The 24,550-nt window shown below is 41.8% G+C and overlaps 1 protein-coding gene across 2 annotated transcripts in view; it reads right to left on the bottom strand.

Moving 5' to 3' along the window:
* Nucleotides 1-11,007, bottom strand: part of Mrtfa (myocardin related transcription factor A) — a 93,536-nt gene extending 82,529 nt beyond the window's left edge. For both annotated transcript variants that reach the window (XM_050128248.1, XM_050128249.1), the window contains exon 1: nucleotides 10,755-11,007. In XM_050128248.1, the coding sequence (XP_049984205.1) occupies nucleotides 10,755-10,800 (46 nt within the window). In that variant the 5' untranslated portion in view covers nucleotides 10,801-11,007. The remainder of the gene's footprint in view (nucleotides 1-10,754) is intronic.
* Between the last annotated feature and the right edge of the window lie 13,543 nt (nucleotides 11,008-24,550).

The following is a 24,550-nucleotide window of genomic DNA, read 5'->3' as shown; positions in this document are numbered from 1 at the left end:
TTCTTTGTGGCTTTGGAGCCTGTCCTGGCACTAGCTCTGTAGACCAGGCTGGTCTCGAACTCACAGAGATCCGCCTGCCTCTGCCTCCCGAGTGCTGGGATTAAAGGCGTGCGCCACCATCGCCCGGCCAGTTTAACAATTCTAAAAGGTACATACTGGCATCTCTTTATGGCTTTCATTTGCATTTCTATGCTAATTAATATCATTTAGGGACTTCCTAAAGATCATTGTTAGCATCTTTTTCTTTTTTCTTTTTTGGACAGGGTCTCGCCATGCATATGAAAATACAGAGATCTGCTGCCTCTGCCCACAACTGCCCTGCATCACATATACTGAAATGTCCAGATGTTGTCCATTCTTTATGGATTTTGAGAATTCTTTACAGCTGGGTGTGTGATAAGCGGCTGTAATTCTAGCATTCGAGGTTGAGGCAGGAAAATCAGAAATCCAAGGTTATCCTCCTCTACCATAGTCAACATGGGCTAAGAGATGCCCTGTGTCCCAAAACAAGAGAGAAGAGAAAGGGAGGAAGTCAGCTTACTTCACATTAACATTTTTATTCTTTGTTGTAAATCTTCCTGATTCTGTCAAAGCTCAGGCAAACAATCTGAGAACCAGCTTTCTGGTAAGGAGCACACGGGCTAAGACTTTCACATTTCCAGGCAGGGGATGTGGCTGAGCTGGCAGAGGGTTTGTCTGCATTCAATCCCAGAACTGTATACCTGGGCCTGGCGGCACACGCCTGTAACTCCAGCACTTAGCAGGCAGAAGCAAGAGGATCAGGAGCTCAAGGTCATCTGAGGCTATAGGAGAGACCTTGCCTCATGGAAGGGGAAAAGATTTTCATAGAACAACAAATATTATAGAAATTCACTTTTAATAATTAAAGCATATTATACTGAAGCCACCATGTTGTGCTCAAAGAAGTCAAACTATGATTAACCATAAAAAAGAAATGGCATTATTTTCAGCTTATAAAATCCTCTGAAAGGTCTGGTCAAATGAGAGTAGGTTAGTGTGCACAGGAAAGGTCTACAGCTCTGCCAAGAACACGGCCTAACACAAACACTGCAAAGATAAATCTCAATAAATCTTACAAAATAGAAACAAAGGCAAAATGTAAAAGGGATTTATACAAACAGGTTGGTGGGAATACAGCGAATGAGATGGCATGCCCCTGATATGCACGGTTTGCTCAGGGCAGTATTGGAACGTCTCTCGTCCTAAACTCACAGTTCCGGCTCCTAACCCAAGACACCAGGCTTTCCAGCCACTTCCTCCTCTTTTAACCAAACTACAAATGCACAGAGACATGAAAATTAATATGGGATTTATCTGAACAGAAATGTTGTTCACCATAGAAAATCAGAAAGATACAGAAAAACACAAAGGTCCAACAAAGAAAATCTCTAATCAAGTCTTAGTTCCTGCAAGAACTGTTAATATTTTAGTAGACAGCCTCAGAGCCTTCCTTTTCTTTTCTCTCTCTCCCTCCCATCCTCCCTCCTTCCTTCCTAGCCACGAATTTAGAGGCACACACCACTCTTCCCCACCTAGGAACTTCTGGGAACAAAACCCCTAGGTTTCTTCCATTGTAGGCAAGCAATCTATCAACTGAACTACATCTCCAACCCCCATATTCTAGATTAGATGGAAACATGAAAAACATTTTTATACTTTGAATATACTTTGTTAAAAACAAACATTTAACAATGTTAACACTGTTAAAAACAAATATTTTCCTATCTTTTAGTTTCCTTAAAACAATTTCTTAAACCTATTTTAAAGCTAGCAAAAAAAAAAAAAAAATTTAAATGTTCAAGCTGCCAAATACCAAGAGAGAAAACTCAGGAATAAACTTTTTAAAATTATTGTACTTGTATGTGGTGTGTGTGAGGATATGCACACGTGCAGGCATATGCATCACTGCACGCCTGTGGAGGGCAAGTCAGCTCTCTCCTCCCATTTTCATGTGGGTTCTCTGCACTGAACTCAGATCACTAAACTTGCTCAACAAGTGCCTTTAACTGCTGAGCCGTCATCTCTCCACCCCAAGAATTAAAAATTATACACACTAAGTGGAATTAAAAATCCCCTAAACAACAGCTTACTACAATAATATTTTTCAAACATGGCATTTTCTATGTGGCAGAAACTGTGACAAGCACTTCACATATGTTAAACAGTCCCTGTGACAGGAATTGCTGCAATACTAGTTTATGGGAGAGGTGACAGGAACATGTGATGATATTTTGTTTGTGATCTAACAAATAAAGCTTTCCTGAAGATCAGAGTGTGGAGAGAGCCACTAGTTAGCCACAGAGGCCAGGCAGTGGTGGCAACACCTTTAATCCCAGCACAAGGGCAGCTGGAACTCTGAGTTCAAGGCCACCCTGGGCTATGTTGACCCAGTCTAAAAGAGAAACAGTCAGGTGGTGGTGGCTCACATCTTTAATGCCAGCACTAGGGAGGTGGAGGCGGGAAATGATATGGCTGGGAGGAGAGAGGAATGTAAGGCGAGAGGAGACAGAAGCTCATAGCATTCGGTCTGAGAATCTTGCCCCTTTTGGTCTGAGTATTCAGCAGAAGTAAAAAAGTCTCTCTAGTGGCAGGCTTCTTTACTTCTCTGATCTTTCAGCATTTACCCCAATATCTGACTCTGGGTTTTTATTATTAAAACCAGTTAGAATTCGAGCTACAGGAAGAGAAATCAAGTAATGCTACTGCCACAGACTTAAAGGCAGCAGAGTCAGAAACCTAGCCACCACTACTTCCTCCCCGCCTCTCGAAGTGCTGGGGATTGAACTATGAGTCTAGGGCTGCACACTCAAAAGGCAAGCACTGCACACTGCAGCTCCAGCCTGTGCTTCAGACTTTCACTTCTCAGAACTTCCTGGGGGTAAGATTCTTTCTCCCGTTTCTAGTTACTGGGGACTTCAAAGGGCTTTCGTTATGTGGGTTATATCTATCAATATTTCATCTTGCTAGCATGTAAAAGAAAACTTTTCACATTTAATTCAGCATTCATTTGTTGATAAACTCCATCATGGAGCTTTAGGAAAATATACTGTACACTTATGAGACCACAACGATGAAAAAGACCAACGATTTTAGACCATATAAACATTTCCATCTTGCTCGATTTGAGAGAGTTCAGGATATCAAAGGGTCCTCAACCACACCCTGAAAGCCACTGGACTACTCTGTAGTCTCCTCAACTGGGCCTATCACACAATGATTTAAAGCAGTGGTTCTCAACCTTCCTAATACTGTGACACTTTTAAAACAGCTCCTCATGTTGTGGTGACCCTCAACCATAAAACTATTTCGTTGCTAATTCATAACTGAAATTTTGCTACTGTTATGAATCGTAACATAAATATCTGATATGCAGGGTATCTGATATGTGAGCCCTAAGGGGTCACAACTCACTGACTGAGAAGCACACCACTGCTTTAAAGACATACTTGACATTCACAGCAGCCTAGATGTCCATCAACAGGTAATTAGGTAAGAAACGTGATTACACTTACGTACACAACATAGGCGTTTTATTCAGCTGTAAAGGACAATCAAATTGGATTGAGGTGGCTCAGCTGGTAAAATGTTTGCCATGCAAGCAAAGGGACCTTTAGAAACCAGCCCACGTTGAGCCAGGCGGTGGTGGCGCAAGCCTTTAATCCCAGCACTCGGGAGGCAGAGGCAGGCGGATCTCTGTGAGTTCGAGACCAGCCTGGTCTACAAGAGCTCAGTGCCAGGACAGGCTCCAAAACCACAGAGAAACCCTGTCTCGAAAAACCAAAAAAAAAAAAAAAAAAAAGAAAAGAAAAAAAAAGAAAAAAAGAAAAAAAAAGAAACCAGCCCACGTAAAAAGCTGGGCATGGTGATATATAACTATAACCCTAGTGATGGGGAAGCAGAGACAGGAGACTCCCTAGCTCTCTGGCCAGCTAGTCTAGCTGAACAAGTGAGCTCCAGCTTTAGTGAGAGATTTAAAAAAAAAAAAAAAGTGGAAAGCAGCCAGGCAGTGGTGCTGCTCACCTTTAATTCCTGCACTTGGGAGGTAGAGGGAGGTGGATCTCTGTGAGCTCGAGGCCAGCCTGGTTTACAAAGCGAGTTCTAGGACAGCCAGAGCTACACAGGGAAACCCTGTCTCAAAGAAAAAAGAAAAAGATGGAAAGCAAGAAAGGAAGACACCTGCTGCCAACCTTTGCCTTTGTACATACAAACACCTCTCTCTCACACACACACAAAACAAAATTGTGTCATTACCAGGTAAACAGATAGATTAGGTTATCCCTATGCTAAGTGAAATAACCCAGACTCCAAAAGAAACTCCAGTTTCTGTCATGCAGAACCTAGATGGGCAGATGAAGTACTCCAAAGGGCAGGGGAGACGGTAAATGGGAGGGGGATCGTGATTCCTTGGCATGCAGAAACTAGATTTAACATATGCATGCACATATATGGCATGGAAGCAGAAGTGAAGGAAACAGAGGCACGGGAGCTGGGGATGAGGGGTGGGCGATAAGAGTAAAGTACGTATTTTGATACCGTATGAAACTGTGATGATGAAACCAATTACTTTGTACACGTCACAAAAAGTCACATTCTGAAGAACATACTAGTCTAAAATACACTGCAATTTTTTATCATCGTTTATTAGAAAATTATCATACTCTAACTATATCCAAGAGTCACACACACAGGCCAATGCCCCATTTGGTGGCACTCACATTCTGAGAGACAGCTCCATCAAGAAACTAGTCAGTCATGAATCTGTCCAATGATAAATGGGGTAAGGAAAATGATGCACGATTTTACAATTCCTGGCCAGAGAACGGCTAACTGAGAAATTCATGCTTAAGCAAAGACTCGCAGAGGTGGGGAAGTCATGCAGAAGTGGGGACGTGTCCCACTTAGGAAGGATGACTATGAGAGACTCAGCACAGGGCAGATGCATCAGGGCAGCAAAGAAGCCAGCACAGCTGTGCAGATGAGCGAGGGAGGATGGGCAGTGCTCTGCGAGGACTTCAGCACAGTGAGGATAAGAGCACCAGCAGGCCTGAGAGGACAGCCTCTGACTTTAAGCGGATCATGCAAGGAAATAAAGACCTAAACTATTTGGATTTATTTGAGGATTGTTTTTACTGGAATCTTTTAATTACATTTTATTTACTTAGTATGAAAATATACATGTGAGGGACAAAGGACAACTTGTGGGAGCTGGTTCTCTCCTTCCAACATGTGGGTCCCAGAGACCAAACTCAAGTCATCAGGCCTGATGGCTGGTGCCCTTACCCACTAAGCCATCTTGCCAACACTATTTTGGAAAGGTCTTACACTGTAGCTCAGGTGGGCCTGGCACCGTATATGTAGCCTGGCTAGATGTTAACTTGGGAAACCTCTTCCCTGGCCTTCAAAATGGTAGTAATCTATCCGTTTAAACCACTAGAATGTAGAGATATGTTCCAGCTCTTATTATGTGTCTTCATGCTTTTGAGCTTCAGGTTTCCTCGGCACATGTGAAGCAGAGTTATGGTGATTAAGTAATATACACGAGAACATACATTTTCACTACTGCATCTCTTTTCAGTTTGATTCCCCTTGTATAGCCCTTCTGTGCTCACTCTGCTGCTACCGCCCACTTAGTGACTTTGCATGACATGAAGCAGGGCCCCAGATCGTGGCATTACGAGCTCAGTGCAACACTGCCTTTTAGCTTTAAGAAGTACAAGGCAGCCAGGTGGTGGTGGCACACACCTTTAATCTCAGCACTTGGGAGGCACAGGCAAGCAGATCTCTGTGAGTTTGAGGCCAGCCTGGTCTACAGAGTGAGTTCCAGAACAGGCTCCAAAGTTAAAGAGAAACCCTGTCTTGGAAAACCACCACCACCAACAACAACAACAAAAAGTACAAAGAAAGTTGGGTTTTGAGCACTGAGGGTATCTCAGAGCCTTTAGTATTTTTCTTTGTTATTTAAAAGAAAAATTAAAAAAACAATACATGTGGTAATCATAAAAGTGAGGCTCCAAAAAAAAAGTAAAACTGTATAAGCCTCATCTTTGTTTAATTTGGCACTGTTTTAACAAGGTTAAAATCATGGTTCAGAGTCTTGACAGTCTGCTTCATCCAAAGAGAAACAGAAAGAGGGAGAAAAATAAGAAAAAGAAGAATTGGAATTCCTTTGATCTGGATCTTAACTCTGAGAGGGCCCAGATAAACCAGTGAGTCAGAGAAAAGGGCACAACAGTTGTCTGTCTGCTACCTGTCTAATGAGATCATCACCCAGGCCAGAGAAGACAGCAGGATGCAGGTAGGTAGAAAAAGGCAGGTCTGTGGTATTCAGACCTTACTTCCTAGGGGAGAGAAGTAGATACCCAGGCACCAGTTTTTAAATCATCTTTTCTTCCTCTCTCCTTCCTTCTCTTGTAATAGGATCTCTCTACATAGGCCTGGCTGTCCTGGAACTTACTGTCTGGACCAGGCTGGCCTCAAACTTCCAGAGATCCATCTGCCCCCGGCTCCCCAGTGCTGGCATTAAATGTGCATACCAACACGCCCTGCTTTTATCTTCTCTCTTAATCCAAGGGGAGACACCATTTGGGGTGGGGGGGGACAGTCACATCTAGCCTTATAGACTATAGATCTCTGGCATCTCTTTTTAAATATCTTCACTGGCAAGAGAGTGAGGGCACAATCCTCACATCTCTGCCATAAACTATCATAAATTAATTATATGACTTCAGTAGATAAACTAACCTCAAAGGCCAATTTCTTCCTTTCAAAAGAAAAAGAAGACAAGGAAATACCTATGGTGTCATTCAAACTCTAATTCCTCAGAAACCAAGGTGGTTTTTGGGGGGGGGGGATCAAGACAGGGTTTCTCTGTGTAGCCCTAACCATCCTGAAACTTGCTCAGGCTGGCCTGGAACTATCCACCTGACTATGCCGCCTGAGTGCTGGGATTAAAGGTGTGCACCATCACTGCCCCTGGAAACCAGATTGTTTCTAAGTCCACAATGATTCCACCACTCAGAGATCTAAAGTAGGTGATATAAGGCTGAAGGCTCTGAGGTTTTTGATCAGCTCTCTATACTTCTGAGTATCAGGAGTTCCGAACAGAGTACCATGCTTCTAAAATGTGTGGAACTTAATCTGCTTAGTCTGTCTCTTGCACTTTGCCATTCTTTCCCAGCCCTCCTTTAAATAACTGTCATTCCCCTATTCTGCACATTGTTTTAAAACAAATAGTTCAGGGGCAAACTGCCATGATCAAGGAAAAAGAAGTCAAAGGAATATTTAGGAATTGAGTACATAGATATCAAGGATAAGGAAGTTAACTAATGAATGGAGAGGAAACTTCTAATTAATGGATACTTTGAATAGGCAATATGGAACTGGTGTAAAACAAATGATCTGAAAGGAATTCCATGAGTGCACTTACATAGGCAATGCTCTGCTTCTTAGGTTGAGCAGTAGGATCATGGGTTTGCGTCCAAGTTTATATACCTAATACTTTTTTTTTTTTTTTTTTTTTTTTTCCCGAGACAGGGTTTCTCTGTGGTTTTGGAGCCTGTCCTGGAACTAGCTCTTGTAGACCAGGCTGGTCTCGAACTCGCAGAGATCTGCCTGCCTCTGCCTCCCGAGTGCTGGGATTAAAGGCGTGCGCCACCACCACACACCTATATATCCTTTTGCATTTACAGCCTAGTCCCAGAATAAGCTCAAAAGAACACTCAATTGCTTTGTGAAACACAAAGTCTCTTCTACTTTGGGCTCCTGGTCTTTTATCATCCTCTTTTCCTAAAGCAGCCACAATGACCAGCAGTTTCCTATGCACAGACAAGTGTGAGGCCTGAAGTACACACATATGTGCTCAAGCAACAGGGGGGAAATAGGCCAACTAACCCCTTAGCTGTGGCCCAACATGATCAGGCATGTATCATGGGTCCAAAGCAGACTGTGGAGTCATCATCCTAATACACTCTATCAAGGAAGTCTATCACACTGTTTTGGAGGAATGACTTATAGATGGTACTGGCTAGAAAAAGGAAGAGGGCTGCCAGCTCGGGGGTCACACACACATTCTGTCAGGCCTGAGTCCTAGCATACTCTATTCAGAGAGACACCCATCACTGCCATAGCCCTATGTTACTCCCCTAGGACCAGCTTCAGAAATTCTACAATGTCCACTTCAAATCATTTTCTAACTGTGACAATCCAGACAGATTCCCACGGCAGTGACATGAACTCTAGCCGTGGTTTGACTGGAACACTGAGATCTATCTAACAACACACTTCATCACAGGGACACTACAAACTCGGGGGCAAAGAACATCAACTCTGAAAGCCATGAAGCCCTGGATGATGTCTGGCTAAAATAAAGGATGACGGCCACTAGATTCACTTATTTATGGAAGAAGAGATTACAAAATACTTTTATAAAATCTTAATTTAAAGAATTATGTTTATTAATGAGAATTAAGTCAAACAAAATCCCACCATCCTTAAAAAGATAAATTAGTGTCTACCATGTGCCACCAATAGGAGTCCACATACAGATGAGTGGTTTGCTCTTAAGAAACTAGTTAGGGCTGGAGAACGATGTTAGACGGCACACAACTACCTTAACTCAAGCTCTGGCCTCTTAGTGAACCTGAATTCACACACACACACACACGCTTTATTAAAAATAAACCTTTTTTCAGAGAACCTAATGGTCTAATTAGGAAGCCACATGTAGGGACACTTGGTGTGCACTGTGAATATGGTACTGCAGGAAGGGCAGGAGGGAGGGGGATCCAACTGTGACACAGAAGGCCAGCACCCAACTGGATCCAAAACAGCTTGAAACCTCCAGCAGTGTAAAGGAGGTAAACTCTCATAAACACTCGAGAATGCCCTGCCAAAACCTCAGAGCGCCAAGCACTGGGTAAAAACTCCTGCTGAGCACTGTGAACCCCGAACTATATCCAGCACCTTAAAACTTAGCATCTTCAATCCCACCTGAAGGGTTTAGTTACTTTACGGTATAAAAAGCATTTCTCCCAGGAAGCATATACTCATGAAGGTACAGGTCAACATATTTCTTGGCTTTTAATAAGAAATCATTGCTTACTGCCATTCCATAGCAGACTCTCCACTTCCCACCATAATGGCTGCTGCACTACTGCTGTAACGGGCTTGTGCCGTGGCACTCCAAAACAAAACAGGGAAGTTTCATGAACCCATCTGTGGTGGCTAATATTAAATGTTTCTGAATATTTTCTAACTTTAAGTAACCCAGTTTACATGAACGCAACAAAAAGACCAAGTCCACATCTATCATCTCCGCGGCAGACTTCTTGTCCTACCTGTACCCAACAGCCCTGTCAATTCCGTCCACACTTGTCTTACATACTGTTGTCCTCTGAAAGTTTTATGAAGTAGCTGGTCTGACAGATGGGTGACCAGTCCTGTCCAACATATGCTGTAGGAAAACCTACTCTTAGACAAGAAACTACAGAGAACAGTCCTTTCTTTCCCTTTTAGGGCTAGGAATACTGAAATTATCTTAGAGGACAAAACCTTTAACCTGCACTATGAGATGTCACTGTCTGACATATTAAAATCTGCCCCTTAAAGTAAAATACACATTTGCCCACACACAGCAGGAAACTGGAATACAGATGGGAAAAATCGAGTCAGTTTAACCAGGAGCTACTGAGATACCTCATCAAAGACAGATGGGAAACACTCAGATAAGCACACTATTTGTTTAGAACACAAAGCTCCAGAGATCTGTGGGAGGGGGAAAAAAGGCATCCTGAAAGGCATAGCACACAAGGACAGAAAAATTCATCTGATAAATGACTCATTATGGCTGTGTTTGTAAACCAGAAAGAAGAGAATAGCTTGGATCCTTCTTCCTTGGCCTTTCCTGTCCACGGCATAAGTTGACGGCATCTGCTCCGTCCTCAGCTGATGTGTATCTGGCCCTGACAACACACTACCTAAGCACTCCCTAGGAGGACAGAGACCAGTCATGCCAGAGACAGAGTTTCATTTTCTGTATGGGGCCAGGGAATGGAGTAGAGGGTGCAAATGCCACTTGTATGAATCTTTCTGAAAACACTACAGATTACATTTTAGTAGAAGTCTAAAAATAAGAAAGGGAACATTTCTATTTTTAGATATCTGACTTACAAGTTTTAAAAACACCAAAAGTAAAAGGAACCATTACAAACTATCTGGAATTTTTAAGAGTTTTAAGAGAAGCTTTGAATTGAAAAATTATTTTTAGAGATAGAATTTTAAAAATCCTGCATTCCTTCTGTTAACTGCTTCCCTATCTCTATCGCTTAACTCAGTCTTGTGCTTTACCAAGAGCGGAGGAAAGCGTCAGATGTTTTCACAGTGACATAAAAAGAGTCGGTTTGTGACTAAAGACACACTATATAAAGCATCAAAAGCAATTCAATCACCCTTCACTAAAGCAGTGCCAAAGACGGTGATAAAATGGTTAAAGAAAAGCAAGCGGGTCCCCTGGCTGTGTGCTCTTCAGATTGGTTAGCACATAATTCAAAGCTATGTCTGAAAAACTGAAACACGCAATAGAAAAGAATTTTAAAAACCATAAAAACTTGAAAATGAAATGTCTGCTGAATGATGTATGTTTCAGCTTCCATCTCAGCCCAATGCTAGCACAAATGTGCTCAACCATTCTACAGACGCCTGTGGCAAATGAGCTTTGCAGGAAATAAGGGAATTACCTGACTGCACAGCCATCATCAGCATCTCAGGCTCCAGCAGAGTCATGACGGAGTCCTCACGGAAACAGCTCACAAACACAAAAAGTCCAAGTCACAGAAAAAGTCTAGAAAGGCCACAGCGAGCTTTACAAACTCAGTCTCATGCCTGTGCCCACAGGAGAACGTGAGAACTCTCTCCCCTTCTCTGAGAAGACACCAATTCTCCACCCTTCAGGCAAGTCAAGATGGCCCAGAGTTGAGTGACTGCAGACAGGAAGCCCAGCGATCCAGAGAAGACCTGAAGTTCGTGGTTAGAGCAGTGGCTCCTCCCCTCCTGTCCTCTCTAGGGGGAGGGGAGGAGCACAGAAAGACTTCGGAAGACAGAACAAACTGCTTTCCTCTCTCTTTTACAAATGGTTATTCAAAACCCTGCTAGAAGGAACTCTGGGGTTAATGCAGTTTAGAACAACAAAGCAAACACAATCCAAACTCAACCCCACAGAAGAAACATTCGGGGATCACACACACAACATATATATACAAATAAATACATATGCCACATAACTTTGCTGAGAACCCCAAACAGCCTTTCTTATGTGGTATTTATAGGCAACAGCCAAGGAAGCTGACTATTTAACTACAGTTCAACTGTTTCCCCACCCCTCTCCAATTAAAATATGTTTCTAAAAGCCACAGAACACATTCCAGAGAGGAATCTGCGTCTCATATCTGCCGGTCCTCCTGAAGAGTCCCTCACTGTCAATGAGGTACATGCTAGTTGTGAATAGACAGGGCACCACAGATAGCTTCCCTACACCACTCCAAGATCATGCTGGATGTGAGGATACGTGGGAAAGTGTCCGTTCCCAGAAGCCTCAGTCTTTTCCTACTATACGGAGCGACCCTTCTGAGTCACAGACATTTTGCTTTCTCTAGGGAGAACAAACCTAAGCTCTTTTTAAATTACAGATAGGAATTACTTCATTTGCCCAAAATTAAAAGGTAATTTATTCCTTATGCAGTATTTTTATAACTGATATTCACAATAAAATGGTATTAAGATGCTTCTGGACCATTTGATGGACTTTTAATAGATACCTAAAAACCAAAAAGCTGTTGGGTTGTTATCTAGAATTTCTGGCTCTTTCTGGTGGAACATACTAGGGCAATCTTGGCCCAGTAAATGCCTTAATGCTTACAAAGTCAAACAAGTGATAGAGGGAAACACTAGGAGACCTTTTAAAAGAACAGTTTCACAAAGAGGGCAAGGCACAAAAGAAAAGGCAGTGCAGATTTGAGGTAGGGAGGTTCTGTGGAAGGAAAAAAAAACTCCCTTTCTTTCTCACTCCAAGAACATCGTGTTTAAGAGCCGAGCTCTATATAGAGCTGTGGGAATGAGTCAACAGGCAGTGGAGTGGCAGCCAGTGTGGGCGCATGCTGCTCTGGAGGCAGCAGCATTCTCACAGCCCCTTCTGGCAACCGAGCTCCAACTGTCATATGAAAAATGAGTGAAATTTCAATTGGGGCTGCATAAGCGTCTGGTCAGAGGTCAGCAACTTCGGGAGAAGCATCCCTAAAAGGCTGACTCATCCCTTTCAGCCTCGAGGGCTGTACAACATGCTATATGAGGGGTTTTGTCTGTTTTGTTTTCTCCATATGAAGCAAATTCTCACTCACAGTTCTGTACTTAGAGGGGAAAAATTACAAGACTCCTGTATAAAGACTGTCTCCCTTCTGCCAGGCACCTCTCTGCCACAGGAAGTGCTCACAGTGCCATGTGTGTCAGTGTTCAGCCCACAGGGGACACCAACACTTAAGTGGTGATGGACAATAATGGGGAACAGCAGGTTTCTGCCTATTTCATTTTTTTTTTTTTACAGAAAATCCTACTTATACGAACTTGGAACAAAAGGAACACAATTAAAAATCAAAAAGCTGTTTTAAAAAACAGAAATCTAAGTAACTTTTTAACATCCCAGAAAGTAAGATTTTTTTTTAAAGATATTTAATGATCATATTTTGCTTTTATGTCAAAGAACCTTGTGATGGCTATTCTCAGTTGTCAACTTGACCACATCTGGAATTAACTAAAAGCCAAATGGCTGGGCACATCTGTGAGAGATTCTTAGGTAAACCATTTGAAATGGGTAGACCCATGTGTTATCTGGATCTTTGAGGGGGAATGATACACCTGTAATCTGGACCACAGCATCTGCTGGTAGTCTTTAAAAGGGCACAGAAAAAAGGTGCTTGCTCTCACTCTCACTAGCAAGTCTATTCCTTCACAGGCATAGGAAGTTACTTCTTCAGGATTCCAGCAGCTACTGAAGACCAGCTGAGACATCCAGCCTTGTGGACTGAACAGCTAGTGGGCTCTTTTTTCCCCCCCCAACTGCTGGATTTTTAAACCTTCTGTTGGTAGAGAGCTATTGTTGGACTATCTGGAAAAATCCTGTAAACTTTTCTAATAAATCATCTATAGATACATTCATTCATTCTTGAGGTTCCGTTCTTTTAGAGAACCTTAACTAATACAAACATCTACACATGCACAGTCACCATGCAAACAGACTTTAGGATAGGCTCCCCAGATCCAAGTATAGTATTCAAAGTATTGAAAACTTCAGTTCCACAATTTTTGTGTAAATTGATAATACTTCATAAAAACAAAACTAACAGATATACTGAAAAAAAGCATACAAAACTAAAGTATGTGTTCTCTACTTGGGCTAAGAGCACCAAGGGAATGAAGGCCAACCAAATGTGAAATAAGAGCTTTGTTTCTAATCATAGCTCTCCACCTAATCAATACAATTCTTTTTTTTTCTTTCTTCCTTTCCTTTTTTCCTTCTTTCTTTTTTTGAGACAGGGCTTCTATGTAGCTTTGGAGCCTTTCCTGGAACTCACTCTGCTCTGTAGACCAGGCTGGCCTCAAACTCACAGAGATTCACCCTTCTCTGCCTCCTGACTGCTGGGATTAAAGGCATGTGCCACCACCACCAGGCCTAATCAATGCAAATTTAACATGATCTATTAATTCACTAAAGGGACATGATACTACAGTATAGTCCTTAAATGCTTAACAAGTTTTAGTAACTGTTTAAAACATTTAAACAATGTTAAATTAAATAACTTTGCATATTGCGAACATGTTTCCTCTACTCCTACCCCACAGATGCCAACCCCCCAAAGGCCTTCAGTCTTCAAAATCTGGAAGAAACAGACAAAGCAGTGTCTCAGACTCAGAACCTAACACTCAAGTGACAAGGCAGAAAGACTGGAAGATCAAAGGCACCTTGGGCTACAGAGTGAGTCTGTGACTTCAAGGAAGAAAATAAGAGAGGAAAAAGATAAGGGGGAGAGAGAGCAGCACCACCAAGCTTTTCTACTAGATGAGTCCCTATGAGAGTATCACTGCATCCACACCCTCCTGGAAGCTTCCCGTTCCTAAAATACATTACTTCCGTCCCTCTTTCACCTTCTCTCTCAGAATTCTGAATGACTCCTCTTTCTCTGCTCCTCTCAGGACAACCCCCCTTCTTTTACACATTCCCAGGCAATCTCCCTCTTCCTGAAGGTTCTAACTAAATTTCATCCCATATCTGACTCTGATATCACTCTACCTAGCAATCTTAAGCACGTCTGTCCAAAAGCAAAACTTTCCAGGATCATCACCCTGCACCACACCTCCTCGAGATGCTGCTTCCTTTTTCCTTTACACAGACCCCAAACCATAAACATATACCTCTCAGCCGTGGATTACTACTATGTTACTAAATGCAAAACTAGCTGCCAAATGTAACTGATTACCTCATAATATATTCCTCAAAATCATTCTTTTTATTCCATCCCTTCAACCAATGCTTCATTGCACGACCTTTAAATACTGCCCAAAGGATGCAAATAGTTTTAACTTACAGAAAAATTTATATACATACAAAGATAGCAAAGAATTGTGTGATAAACTGTTTTTTATGATCATTTACCTGGAAACTCACACCCATGTGGCCGAACTTGTTCCAACAGACCTACTGAGCTCCCACCACCACAGAGCACCCACGATGTGTCATTCCAAAGCAAATCCCAACTGAAACTATCCAGTGTAACTGTAGTGCTACAACACCTAAATATTTTTAAACCCTTAATAATATCAACTATCTAACTAGTGTTTAAATTTTTTTAGCTATCCCATAAATTTCTAGAGTTGATTCATTCAAATTAGGGTTCTCAGGTGACAACACATTTCATCTCATCAATGTGACTCTTAACTTTTCTTTAATCTTACACTGTATTTGCTGAAGGATGCAGGCAGTCGTTCTCGTTCCACATTTTAGATTTTGCTGTTCTCCCATAGCACTGTCTAATATATATACATATATATACATGTATATATACAGGTATATAATATATACATATATACATGTATATATATGTATATACACATATATATATATTACCGTTCTATCCTCCCTATTTCCAGTTATTAGGAATTAGATAGGGCCCCAATCTAAGTAAAATAAAACCTTGGGGCAAAAATATGTCACAGGCTGTATTTCCTCCCTCAGCAGTGCCACGACCTGCATGCCCTGCAGCTTTGGGGTTGATCTGACTGGAGTGTCAAGAAAATGAAGAAAGGACAGGCTATCTAAAGAATATTTGAAACTGGGTAGGCGTGGACTACAGCAGCAACCCAGAAAATCAGCAAGCTTATGTTATTGAGTGAGAAGGCAGGTATATTATATACACCTCAACAAAGAGGCAAGCATGTTAGCTAAACTCAGGAGGAAGAGGTCTCCAGAAGCAGTCTCAGGTCTCAGTCCTTTGAGAAGAGGAAACTATGGCAGTTTCTGCATACACTGGTCAATTGTTCAACTGTTCATAAACACTTGTACTTGGATCAGACGGGAGGCTTTGCCATTGTCCTGAGCCTAACCCAGGGAAGGATTTATCGTGTCCATGGTCTGAGGATTTATCATGTCCATGGTCTGAAGCATTGGGTCCTTGATATGGTCAAGCCCATGTCAACAAGACACATTCATTCAGGACTTCATCAACTACCCACAACACAGCAGTAAATCTTCATTCTCGTACACAAGGTGTTGAGTCTGAAACAGCAGCAACTTTTCATTTATTTATTTATTTATTTATTTATTGGTTGCTCGGTTTGTTTATAGGCAGGGGTATTAATTCCCAGGCTGGACTCAAATTTGTAGCATCCCACTTGAGCCTCCTGGGATCTGGATGACAAGCAGGAGTCACCTGCAATGTTTCTTCTCTTGTTGAAATGGAAGTCAGAGGATAACTTGCAGGACTATTCTGTCCTGGGGACAGATCTCAGGCAGCAGCCCCGAGTGAACTTCTTAACTGTGCTGCTCCTGTCCGCTTTTGTCTACTTTAAAACGCGCCCTGTTAAAACCAATTCTTCTGCTGCTGTTGTTAAGTTTATTTATGTATATGTGTCTGTGTGAATTCATCACACTTGTAAAGATGCCCCTTGCCAGGAATTTCATCTATTATTCTAACATTTTGTGTTTTTCCTTTTAAAGGAATTAACAAAGTGTGTAAATGAATTGGTTTATATAACTCATTTAATCTTTCTCTCTTTCATTCAACTGTAAGTTATTGATATGAGATCCTCACCTGTCTTGTTCATTACTCTCTAATTCTTAGAGCGTAACTAAAAGGGGTCCAAGAATAAATTTTCCAACATTAAAATGGTCAAACACTTTAAGTCAGTATTTCTATTTCTAAGAAAATAGCACACACACGAGCTTTAAGAGATGTTCAATCAAACCATTATCATCTAAAAAATACAAACTAATTACCCAACTGGGAAGACAAAAAAATATTCAACAGCATATGAAAACTCTTAAGACACAGGACACATAATTCATAAACCAACAGTGCTAATGCAGAAGAGCACTGAAGGAAGCGCACCACACGCTGACAGCGGTTTTCCCTGGGATGCGGGGTGGATCTATGAGGAGCTGGGTTTTTGTTTCTACTGTCTATTTTTTTGGAGTAGGGGCTTCTCTCTGGTATCTGTTCACCAGGAGCCTGGCTCAACATCTGACAAACAAGATGGAAGCCTGGTTATCTTTAAGACCGGGATGGAGTAGTTTAGGAAAATCTCTAAGTCGCTTTATAAATAGACGTTTAATGAATCTTAAGATTTGGACATTTTCAAGTGAGACTAAATCTGGAAAATCCTTGAGGCTTCCTGGGGAACACAGTTTTAAAGGTCTCTTTTCTTTACCCAAGAAAATATTATAATTTGGATCTGAAACTGCCTACTCAAGATTTTTACTTCTCTCAACAATTAATTAGAACCTCCTGTGTGGCACTGTGGTGCAAAAGTACATAGGCATCCCTCTATGGGAAAACACACAAGGCTGGCCCTCTCTCCCCTGGCTGTAAAAACGTGCAAAACAGAAATGAGAAGGAAAAGGCACTTTGAAGGGAATAAATTTGACCTTTTCGCTTCCATTCTCTCTTCTCACAGCTCTCCCGACTCCAGTCAGCAGCCTAGACAACAATCACAGTCTTTTTCAGGAAAATATTTGGGATTGGCTAAAGAAGGGAACTCAAAGCAAAGGTAACGTTGCAACAGTATCGAAGTATAAAAAACATCTAGAGGGAAATGGAGGGCTGAGGCTATAGCTGGCACGCAGGGCCTGACTCAATTCTCAACTTCACAAAAACAAATGGGGAAAAGCAAATGAACAAAGCACATGAAAGATCACCACAAAGGAAACTAGGGGACTTCATATAGAATTAGAACATAATCTAAAAATATCAGTTCTCCTAGTTTACAGACTTAATGTCATCTCAACCAAATCCCCACAGCAATATTGAAATTCAAAAGGAAATGCAAAAACAAAAAAAGCCAAAAAAAAAAAACCAACAAGAACAGACAAAAAATTCACTCTTAGAAAAGAACAAGGTAGAAGGAGTTGCTTCTCCCATTATGAAGACTTTGAGTAGGCAAAGATCAAAGGACCCATGGAGCAAACACTCAGAAACACTCCTACACATCAGTAAATCTTTGCACATGAACAATGCAAAGATTAGTGGGGAAAGGAGAGTCTTTTTAGTAAATGGCAATCTATTTGAAGGGAAACGGGGGCTTTACTTTGGCCCATACAAAAATTTTTGCAGAAACACAAGTCACAGTGTTTCTGCAAAAAAGGACCCAGTTACAACCAGGTCTGCAATTCTAGTACTCAGGAGGCTGAGATAGACAACCATCTGAGAACTCAAGGTTACTTTGTACTGTACAGAAAGGCTCTGTCTCAAAACAAACAAACAAAAAGAACAAAACCCCTGAAACCAAACAATAATAGGTGGAAAAAACAAACGACTATATTAAATTTAGAATTTTCATCCAAAGATCCTTCAAGAGGGACTGCGGGTTAGCTCGGTGGTAAGCGCTTCCCCAGCATGTCTGAGATCCAAATTCAAGACCCCCATCCCACCACACACACAATTAACAACAACAACAACAACAAAAAAGATACTATATGTGCTGGAGAGACAGCTCAGAGGTTAAGAGCACTGACTGCTCTTCCATTGCTCTTCAGAGGACTTGTGTTTAATTCCTAACACCCACATGGTAGCTCACAACTGTTTATAACTCCAGTTATGGGGGATTGGATACCCTCATACAGACACACATGTAGGTGAGACACCAATGAACATAAAAAAAACATTAAAAAAAAGATACTATAGAGAAAAAAACATATCAGCATGGGAGAGGATATCTGCAGACGTTCAGCAACAGCAATCTTATATGTACAATATTTAAAGAGCTCTGTAGAGTCATCAAGAAAAAATGAAATAGAAAGATTTAACTTGCTGCTTTATAAAAGAAATCTGCTGGGCGGTGATGGCACACACCTTTAATCCCAGCACTAGGGAGGCAGAGGCAAGTGAATCTTTGTGAGTTCACAACCAGCCTGGTCTACAAAAGCTAGTTCCAGGACCGGCTCCATAGATACAGAGAAACCCTGTTTCTGGGGGGGGGGGGGCGGGGGAAGAGGTGACATCTTTATACAGGCAGCATCGAAGGACACTGTAAAAAGCAGCCATCCAAGTCTGAGCTTTCACACACTGCTGTAACTGTACAAACTACATAACCACACTGAGAAATGGTTTGGCATTACTTATAATTACATAGAAAATACACAATGTCCAGTATATTATGAGGTATGCTTGCACACATACCACAATACATAAAGACATCAATAGTGCAGTGTGAAACAAGGAACAATACAAACTCCACAAGTGGAATAGATCTACCTACCTACCTGTATCTATCAAGACAGAGTCTCTCTGTGGAGCCCTCGCTGTCCTAAACTGGCTCTGTAGATCAGAGTAGGCTCAAAATCAGGAGATTTCCTGCCTCTGCCTCCTGAGTGCTGGGGTTAAAGGTGTGTGTCACCACACACAGCTTGTGAAAGATCTTTAACAAGATTTTATTTATTTATTTCATTTATTTGTTTGAGGGAGGGATGAGGCAGATTGTTTTGGTTTTTTTTTTTTTTTTTTTTTTCAAATCAGGGTTTCTCTGTGTAACTCCTGGAACTCGCTTTGTAGACCAGGATGACCTCAAACTCACAGAGATCCACCTGCCTCTGCCTCCGGAGTGCTGGGATAAATGCGTATGGCACCACCCAGTGAGACAGACTTTTTCTTCTGTTATGGAATAGTTATCCAAGAAAACATGTAAGACACAGCAATAAAAATGGCTAAATCACAGATGTATAGAAGATGATGGAATACTAGCTATGATGAGCAAAAGAATAAAAAAACCATTTCCGTCATTTACATTTCACCTAGCTGATGAATATAGAGTAAGTAAATGAATAATATTTAGGAATGAATATAGAGTAAGTAAAAGAAGTTTATAATATACTCATTTACTGAGCGCCAGAGCGACTTGAGACTGGAGGAGCATCTCTGAGTTCCGAGTGGACACAGCCCACAGGCTTTTCAATGTGTCATTTTTGACCTAGATGCTCAGCTCAAAGAAAATAAAGGAATGGTATAAAAGCACACACCTTGGACTTAGCAACTTTCCCCGTGTGGCCATCAAAGTAAACAAAGGCATCTCCTAAGGCAATGGTTCTCAACCTGTGGGTTGTGACCCTTTGTGGGGGGGGGGGGATCACATCAGATATTTACATTATGATTCATAACAATAGCAACAAAATCATTTCATGGTTGGGGGTCCCCACAACACGAGGAACTGTATTAAAGGGCCGCATTAGGAAGGCTGAGAATCATGGTCCCAAGGGCACCAACTCTTCAGTAAACAGGTGTCAGGAGCCTAACTACCAACTGCCCCTTATGGACGCCTACTAACTCACTGCTTTTCCATGTAAGGCATTTGAAGTAAAGCCCATCTGAAAAGCCAACCTTTCACTTCTCCACATACAGTCCATCTGTGCATATTTCACACTCCAAGACTTCCTCTGCTCTAAAATGCCAGGCTCTCTTACATCACAGTCTCTGCAGGGGTTTTCCACTTCTCCTCTGACCCTGACCTCCCTGTTAATGCGGAAAACCTAGAAGTGTCTGCTCACCAGCACACCCAACAGCTTACTCAGGATTGGAACGCAATGTAAGGAGGAAGTAGGAAAACAGAGCAAAAGGTCCGAGTTGAGCAGAAAAGGTAGTGTACAGAGAAACACATGAAAAAGCCAAGAGTAAGGTCAACAGAGGAAGGCTTTAAAATGTCTACAATGGCTGGCCATGTCAAACTGCATAAAGATCAATAGGATAATAGACTACAGGGCCTACTCCATTCACAACAGAAACAGCACTAATGAACCTGACAGGCTGTTTTAGACAAAGACACAGTAGTCAAGTCTCTAGGATGTGAAGAGCAAAGATAATGACCAACAGTGACTCTTGAGAGTCTGAACATGAGGACAGAGACTTTCCTATATAAGTTCAGACAGACAGACTAAGGATCCCCACCTAAGCCCAACACCTTCAGCTGTCTTCTGAGATGACTTTACTGTCTCTTCATTGGCAATAACTTCCTCCACATACAGCCCAGGCAAAGGGGTTTACTTGAGTCTGCTGCCTGTCATCCTTCACCCCATTTCTCCTCCCTCAGAGGAACAGCATCCTGACTCCCCAAACAAAGCAGAGACAGCACCACAGCACTCATCTCCACAGGAACCCCATATTTTCTATTGTATTAAATTTATTTCATTTATGTGCGCAGGTGCATGAGGCCAGAAGAGGGTGTCAGATCTCTCAGAGCTGGTGGCATGGTGCTAGGACCCTAACTCGGGTCCTCGGGATTGCACAGCATGCATTCTTAACCACTGAGCCATCGCACTAGCCCCTTCTATTTTTCTCTATTTCATCTTTCCTTCTAGATGAACTTTTTCCATTATCAAATAAGTAAGCTGACGTCACTTCATCCAGGAACAGGGGATTAGAAATAAGAAAAAGAATACACAAAAATCTTGTGGGGGCCCCTTATTTCCCAAACAATTTGCTAAAAATTATAAATGTAAAAACCAGTTGTTCCAGCCAAGTTTGGTGGTGTATGCCTTTTATCCCAGCACTTGAAACAGAATTTTTAGGAGTTCAAGGTCAGCCTGGTCTACACAGGGAGCTCCAGACATGACAGTGATACAGAGCAAGACCCTGTTTTAAAACAAAACAAAAAGCCAGGCGGTAGTGGTGCAGGCCCTTAATCCCAGCACTTGGGAGGCAGAGGCAGGTGGATCTCTGTGAATTCAAAGCCATCCTGGTCTACGAACTGAGTTCCAGGACAGGCTCCAAGCCACACAAAGAAAACCTGTCTCGAAAAACCAAACCAAACGAAAATAAACAAGCAAACAAACAAAAAGTTTCCCCATTAGGAAAAAAATAATGAAACATTCATTTATCCTCCCAATAAGTACTTGGATTCCACTGTAAGTCAACAGTCAGCCATGTATTAATGAACGAAATAAAGTTTCTGCCCTTATAAAATGTACCATCGAAAGAAATAGTACAAATAACAACACACATACAAATAACAGGTGAGAGTAATGGGAGGTGCTCTTCAGGAGAACTTGGGGAGGGAAGGACTCCCTAAGGAAAGATGTCTGTGCAGCTACAGTACAGATTCTATGTTCAAGAACAAGAGCTGAGGAAGGTGGGCATTAGTGGCAGAGCACCAGCCTAGCATGCAGGAGGGAGTGGGTAAGGGAGGCTGAATAGGATGAAAGGGAGGAAATAAATAGCAAAAAAAAAAAAAAAAAGTCAGTATAGATGGACCAAAGAGGCAAGAAACCAGGCCGCAACATAGAAATGTAGTTTGACCAGAAGCATCTTGGGAAGGCATTGCAGGATTTGGGGAGAGGGACAATACTGGTATTGACTTCTAAAGGTACCCTAACATTGCTGGATGGAGAGTCTGATTACAGCAGAGGTGAAGAGGGTGATGATAAAGGGCAACTGAGTAAAGCAGAAGAAAGGGGAGCACTAACTGAAGTGTGGCTCGGGAAAAAAATCTAACTATATATTTACATGATCTTTCTGGAGACGCTTGTAAAAACAGACTAAGATAGTACAGAAAACATATATGACCAGATATAAAACTAATTAATGGACAGAAAGAGGCACAAAACATCATATATTTAAGTTATTTTTAATTACATTTGCTTATTTGGTGTGTGTGTGCACGTATGATGTATGATACATGCAGGATGACCAGAGGACAACTTCTGGGAGTTGGATCTCTCTCCTTCCACCATGTGGGTCCTGGGGATTGAACTCAGGTCCTCAGGCTTTGACAACTGGTACCTTTACCTACTGAGCCATTCCACTGGCCCATATATTTTTAAATATAAATTTTCCACATTTTCTTATAAATTATATAGTTTAAACCAGAATTACAATTGATACACCAAAAGAAATGAGTTCTACAGAAGCATGAGTCCTAGTAGCCCTGTATTAAAAACAATCTAAATGTTTACCAACTGTTTAGAGAAACTGCAGTCACAAACAACAAAGATGAACTTCAAAGATGCGTCAAAGCAGCCAAGAGAAGAAACACAGGATGATTCTGTTTCTAGATGAAGTATAAAACCGAGTACAATGTCAGCACAGCAGATCAGACTCACTGACTCAGGAGGCTCAGGCAGGACTGTTTAAGCCCTGAGTTTCAGGTAGCCTGGGTAACATGGTGACACCACCATCTCCAAATAAACAAGAAATTAAACAAGAAGAACAAAGTGGAACTAGCTGATGACATCAGACACCAGAACGATAACTTCCTGGGAGCAGAGGGGAGGAAGCACTGGTTGGAAAGCGGCACAAGGGAGCTGGGCTTTTTGCTTGTTTTTGTTTGTTTATTGTTTTGGTTTGAGACAAGGTTTCTCTGTGTAGCCCTGGTTGTCCTGGAACTCACTCTGTAGATCAGGCTGGTCTCAGACTCACAGAGATCCTCCTGCCTCTGCCTCCTGAGCCCAGTGGGAACTGGTTTTTGGCAATGTTTTATCATTTCTTCAGTTGTAAATACTAGTTACAAACAAATGTGTTTAAACTGTGACAGCTCAATAAAGAAGACACGCGATGCTGTGTTTCAGCAACAAGCAATGTACCAGTGTCTGAGCCTTACTTTGAAGTACATCACACAAATAAGATGGATTGATAAAAGAGATGGACAAAGATACATGAAGTGTTGGAGGTAGAGCTCAGCAAGGTGACACACACCTGTAATCACAACACTTAAGAGCCTAAGGCAGGAAGACTAATAAGGCCAGCCCAATCCATACAATGAGACCCAGTCTAACTCCCATTTCTTACCCTCTTAAAAAAGTCAATGGTAGGGGGGAGGGGGAGGGAGAGGGGGAGGGAAAAGGGAGGCAGGGAGGAGGCAGAAATTTTTAATTAAAAAAATTTAATAAAAAAAGATTGTGAATACACAAAAAGTCAATGGTAGAGGGCTGGAGACAGCTCAATGGTTGAGTGCCCTTGCTGTCTGTCTTAGTTACAGTGATGCTGCTGTAAAGAAACACCATAACCAAGGCAACTCTTATAAAAGAAAGCATTTAATTGGGGCTTCCTTACAGTTTCAGAGGTTTAGTAATGGTGGAAAGCACTGGAGCACACAGTTAGACACAGGGCTGGAGAAGCAGCTGAGAGTTCTACATCTAGATCCATAGGAAACAGGAAGAGAAAGGCACTGGGCCTGGCTTGGGCTTCTGAAACCTCAAAGCCCACCTCCAGTGACACACTTCCTCCAACAAGGCCACACCTCCTGATACACTTCCTCCAACAAGGTCACATCTCCTGATCCTTCTCAAGTAATGCCACTCCCTGATGACTAAGTATTCAATCTGTGAGCCTATGGGTGCCATTTTTATTCAAACCATCATACTGCTCTTGCAGAGGATCTAGGTTCAGTACCAAGTACTGGCATTGTAGCTCACAACCATCTACAACTCCAGTTCCAGAGGATCTGATAGCCCTCTTCTAGTCTTTGAAGGCACCAGACACACATAGGGCACATCCATACATGCAAGTAACACACACACACACACACACACACACACAAAACTTTAAAAAGGTAGTGAAGAACAAACATGCTCATTACAAAACTCTATTATGTATTTTAACATTTTTTGAGAAAAAAATTATCTCTTTTGTTGCTTTTGTTGTGTTTGCAGAAAATAAGTAACTTAAAATCATGGGAAATAGCTGGGCAATGGTAGCATATGTCTTTAATTCCAGCACTGAGGAGGCAGAGGCAGGTGGATCTCTGTGAGTTCAAGGCCAGCCTGGTCTACAAAGTGAATTCAAGGACA

This window comes from Alexandromys fortis, unplaced genomic scaffold (genome assembly GCF_014885135.2).
Source record: "Alexandromys fortis isolate MF-2015 unplaced genomic scaffold, M_Fortis_MF-2015_v1.1 scaffold_290, whole genome shotgun sequence".
Lineage (NCBI taxonomy): Eukaryota > Metazoa > Chordata > Mammalia > Rodentia > Cricetidae > Alexandromys > Alexandromys fortis.
The sequence above is the reverse complement of the archived record's forward strand: the minus strand, read 5'-3'. Positions and strand labels throughout refer to the sequence as shown.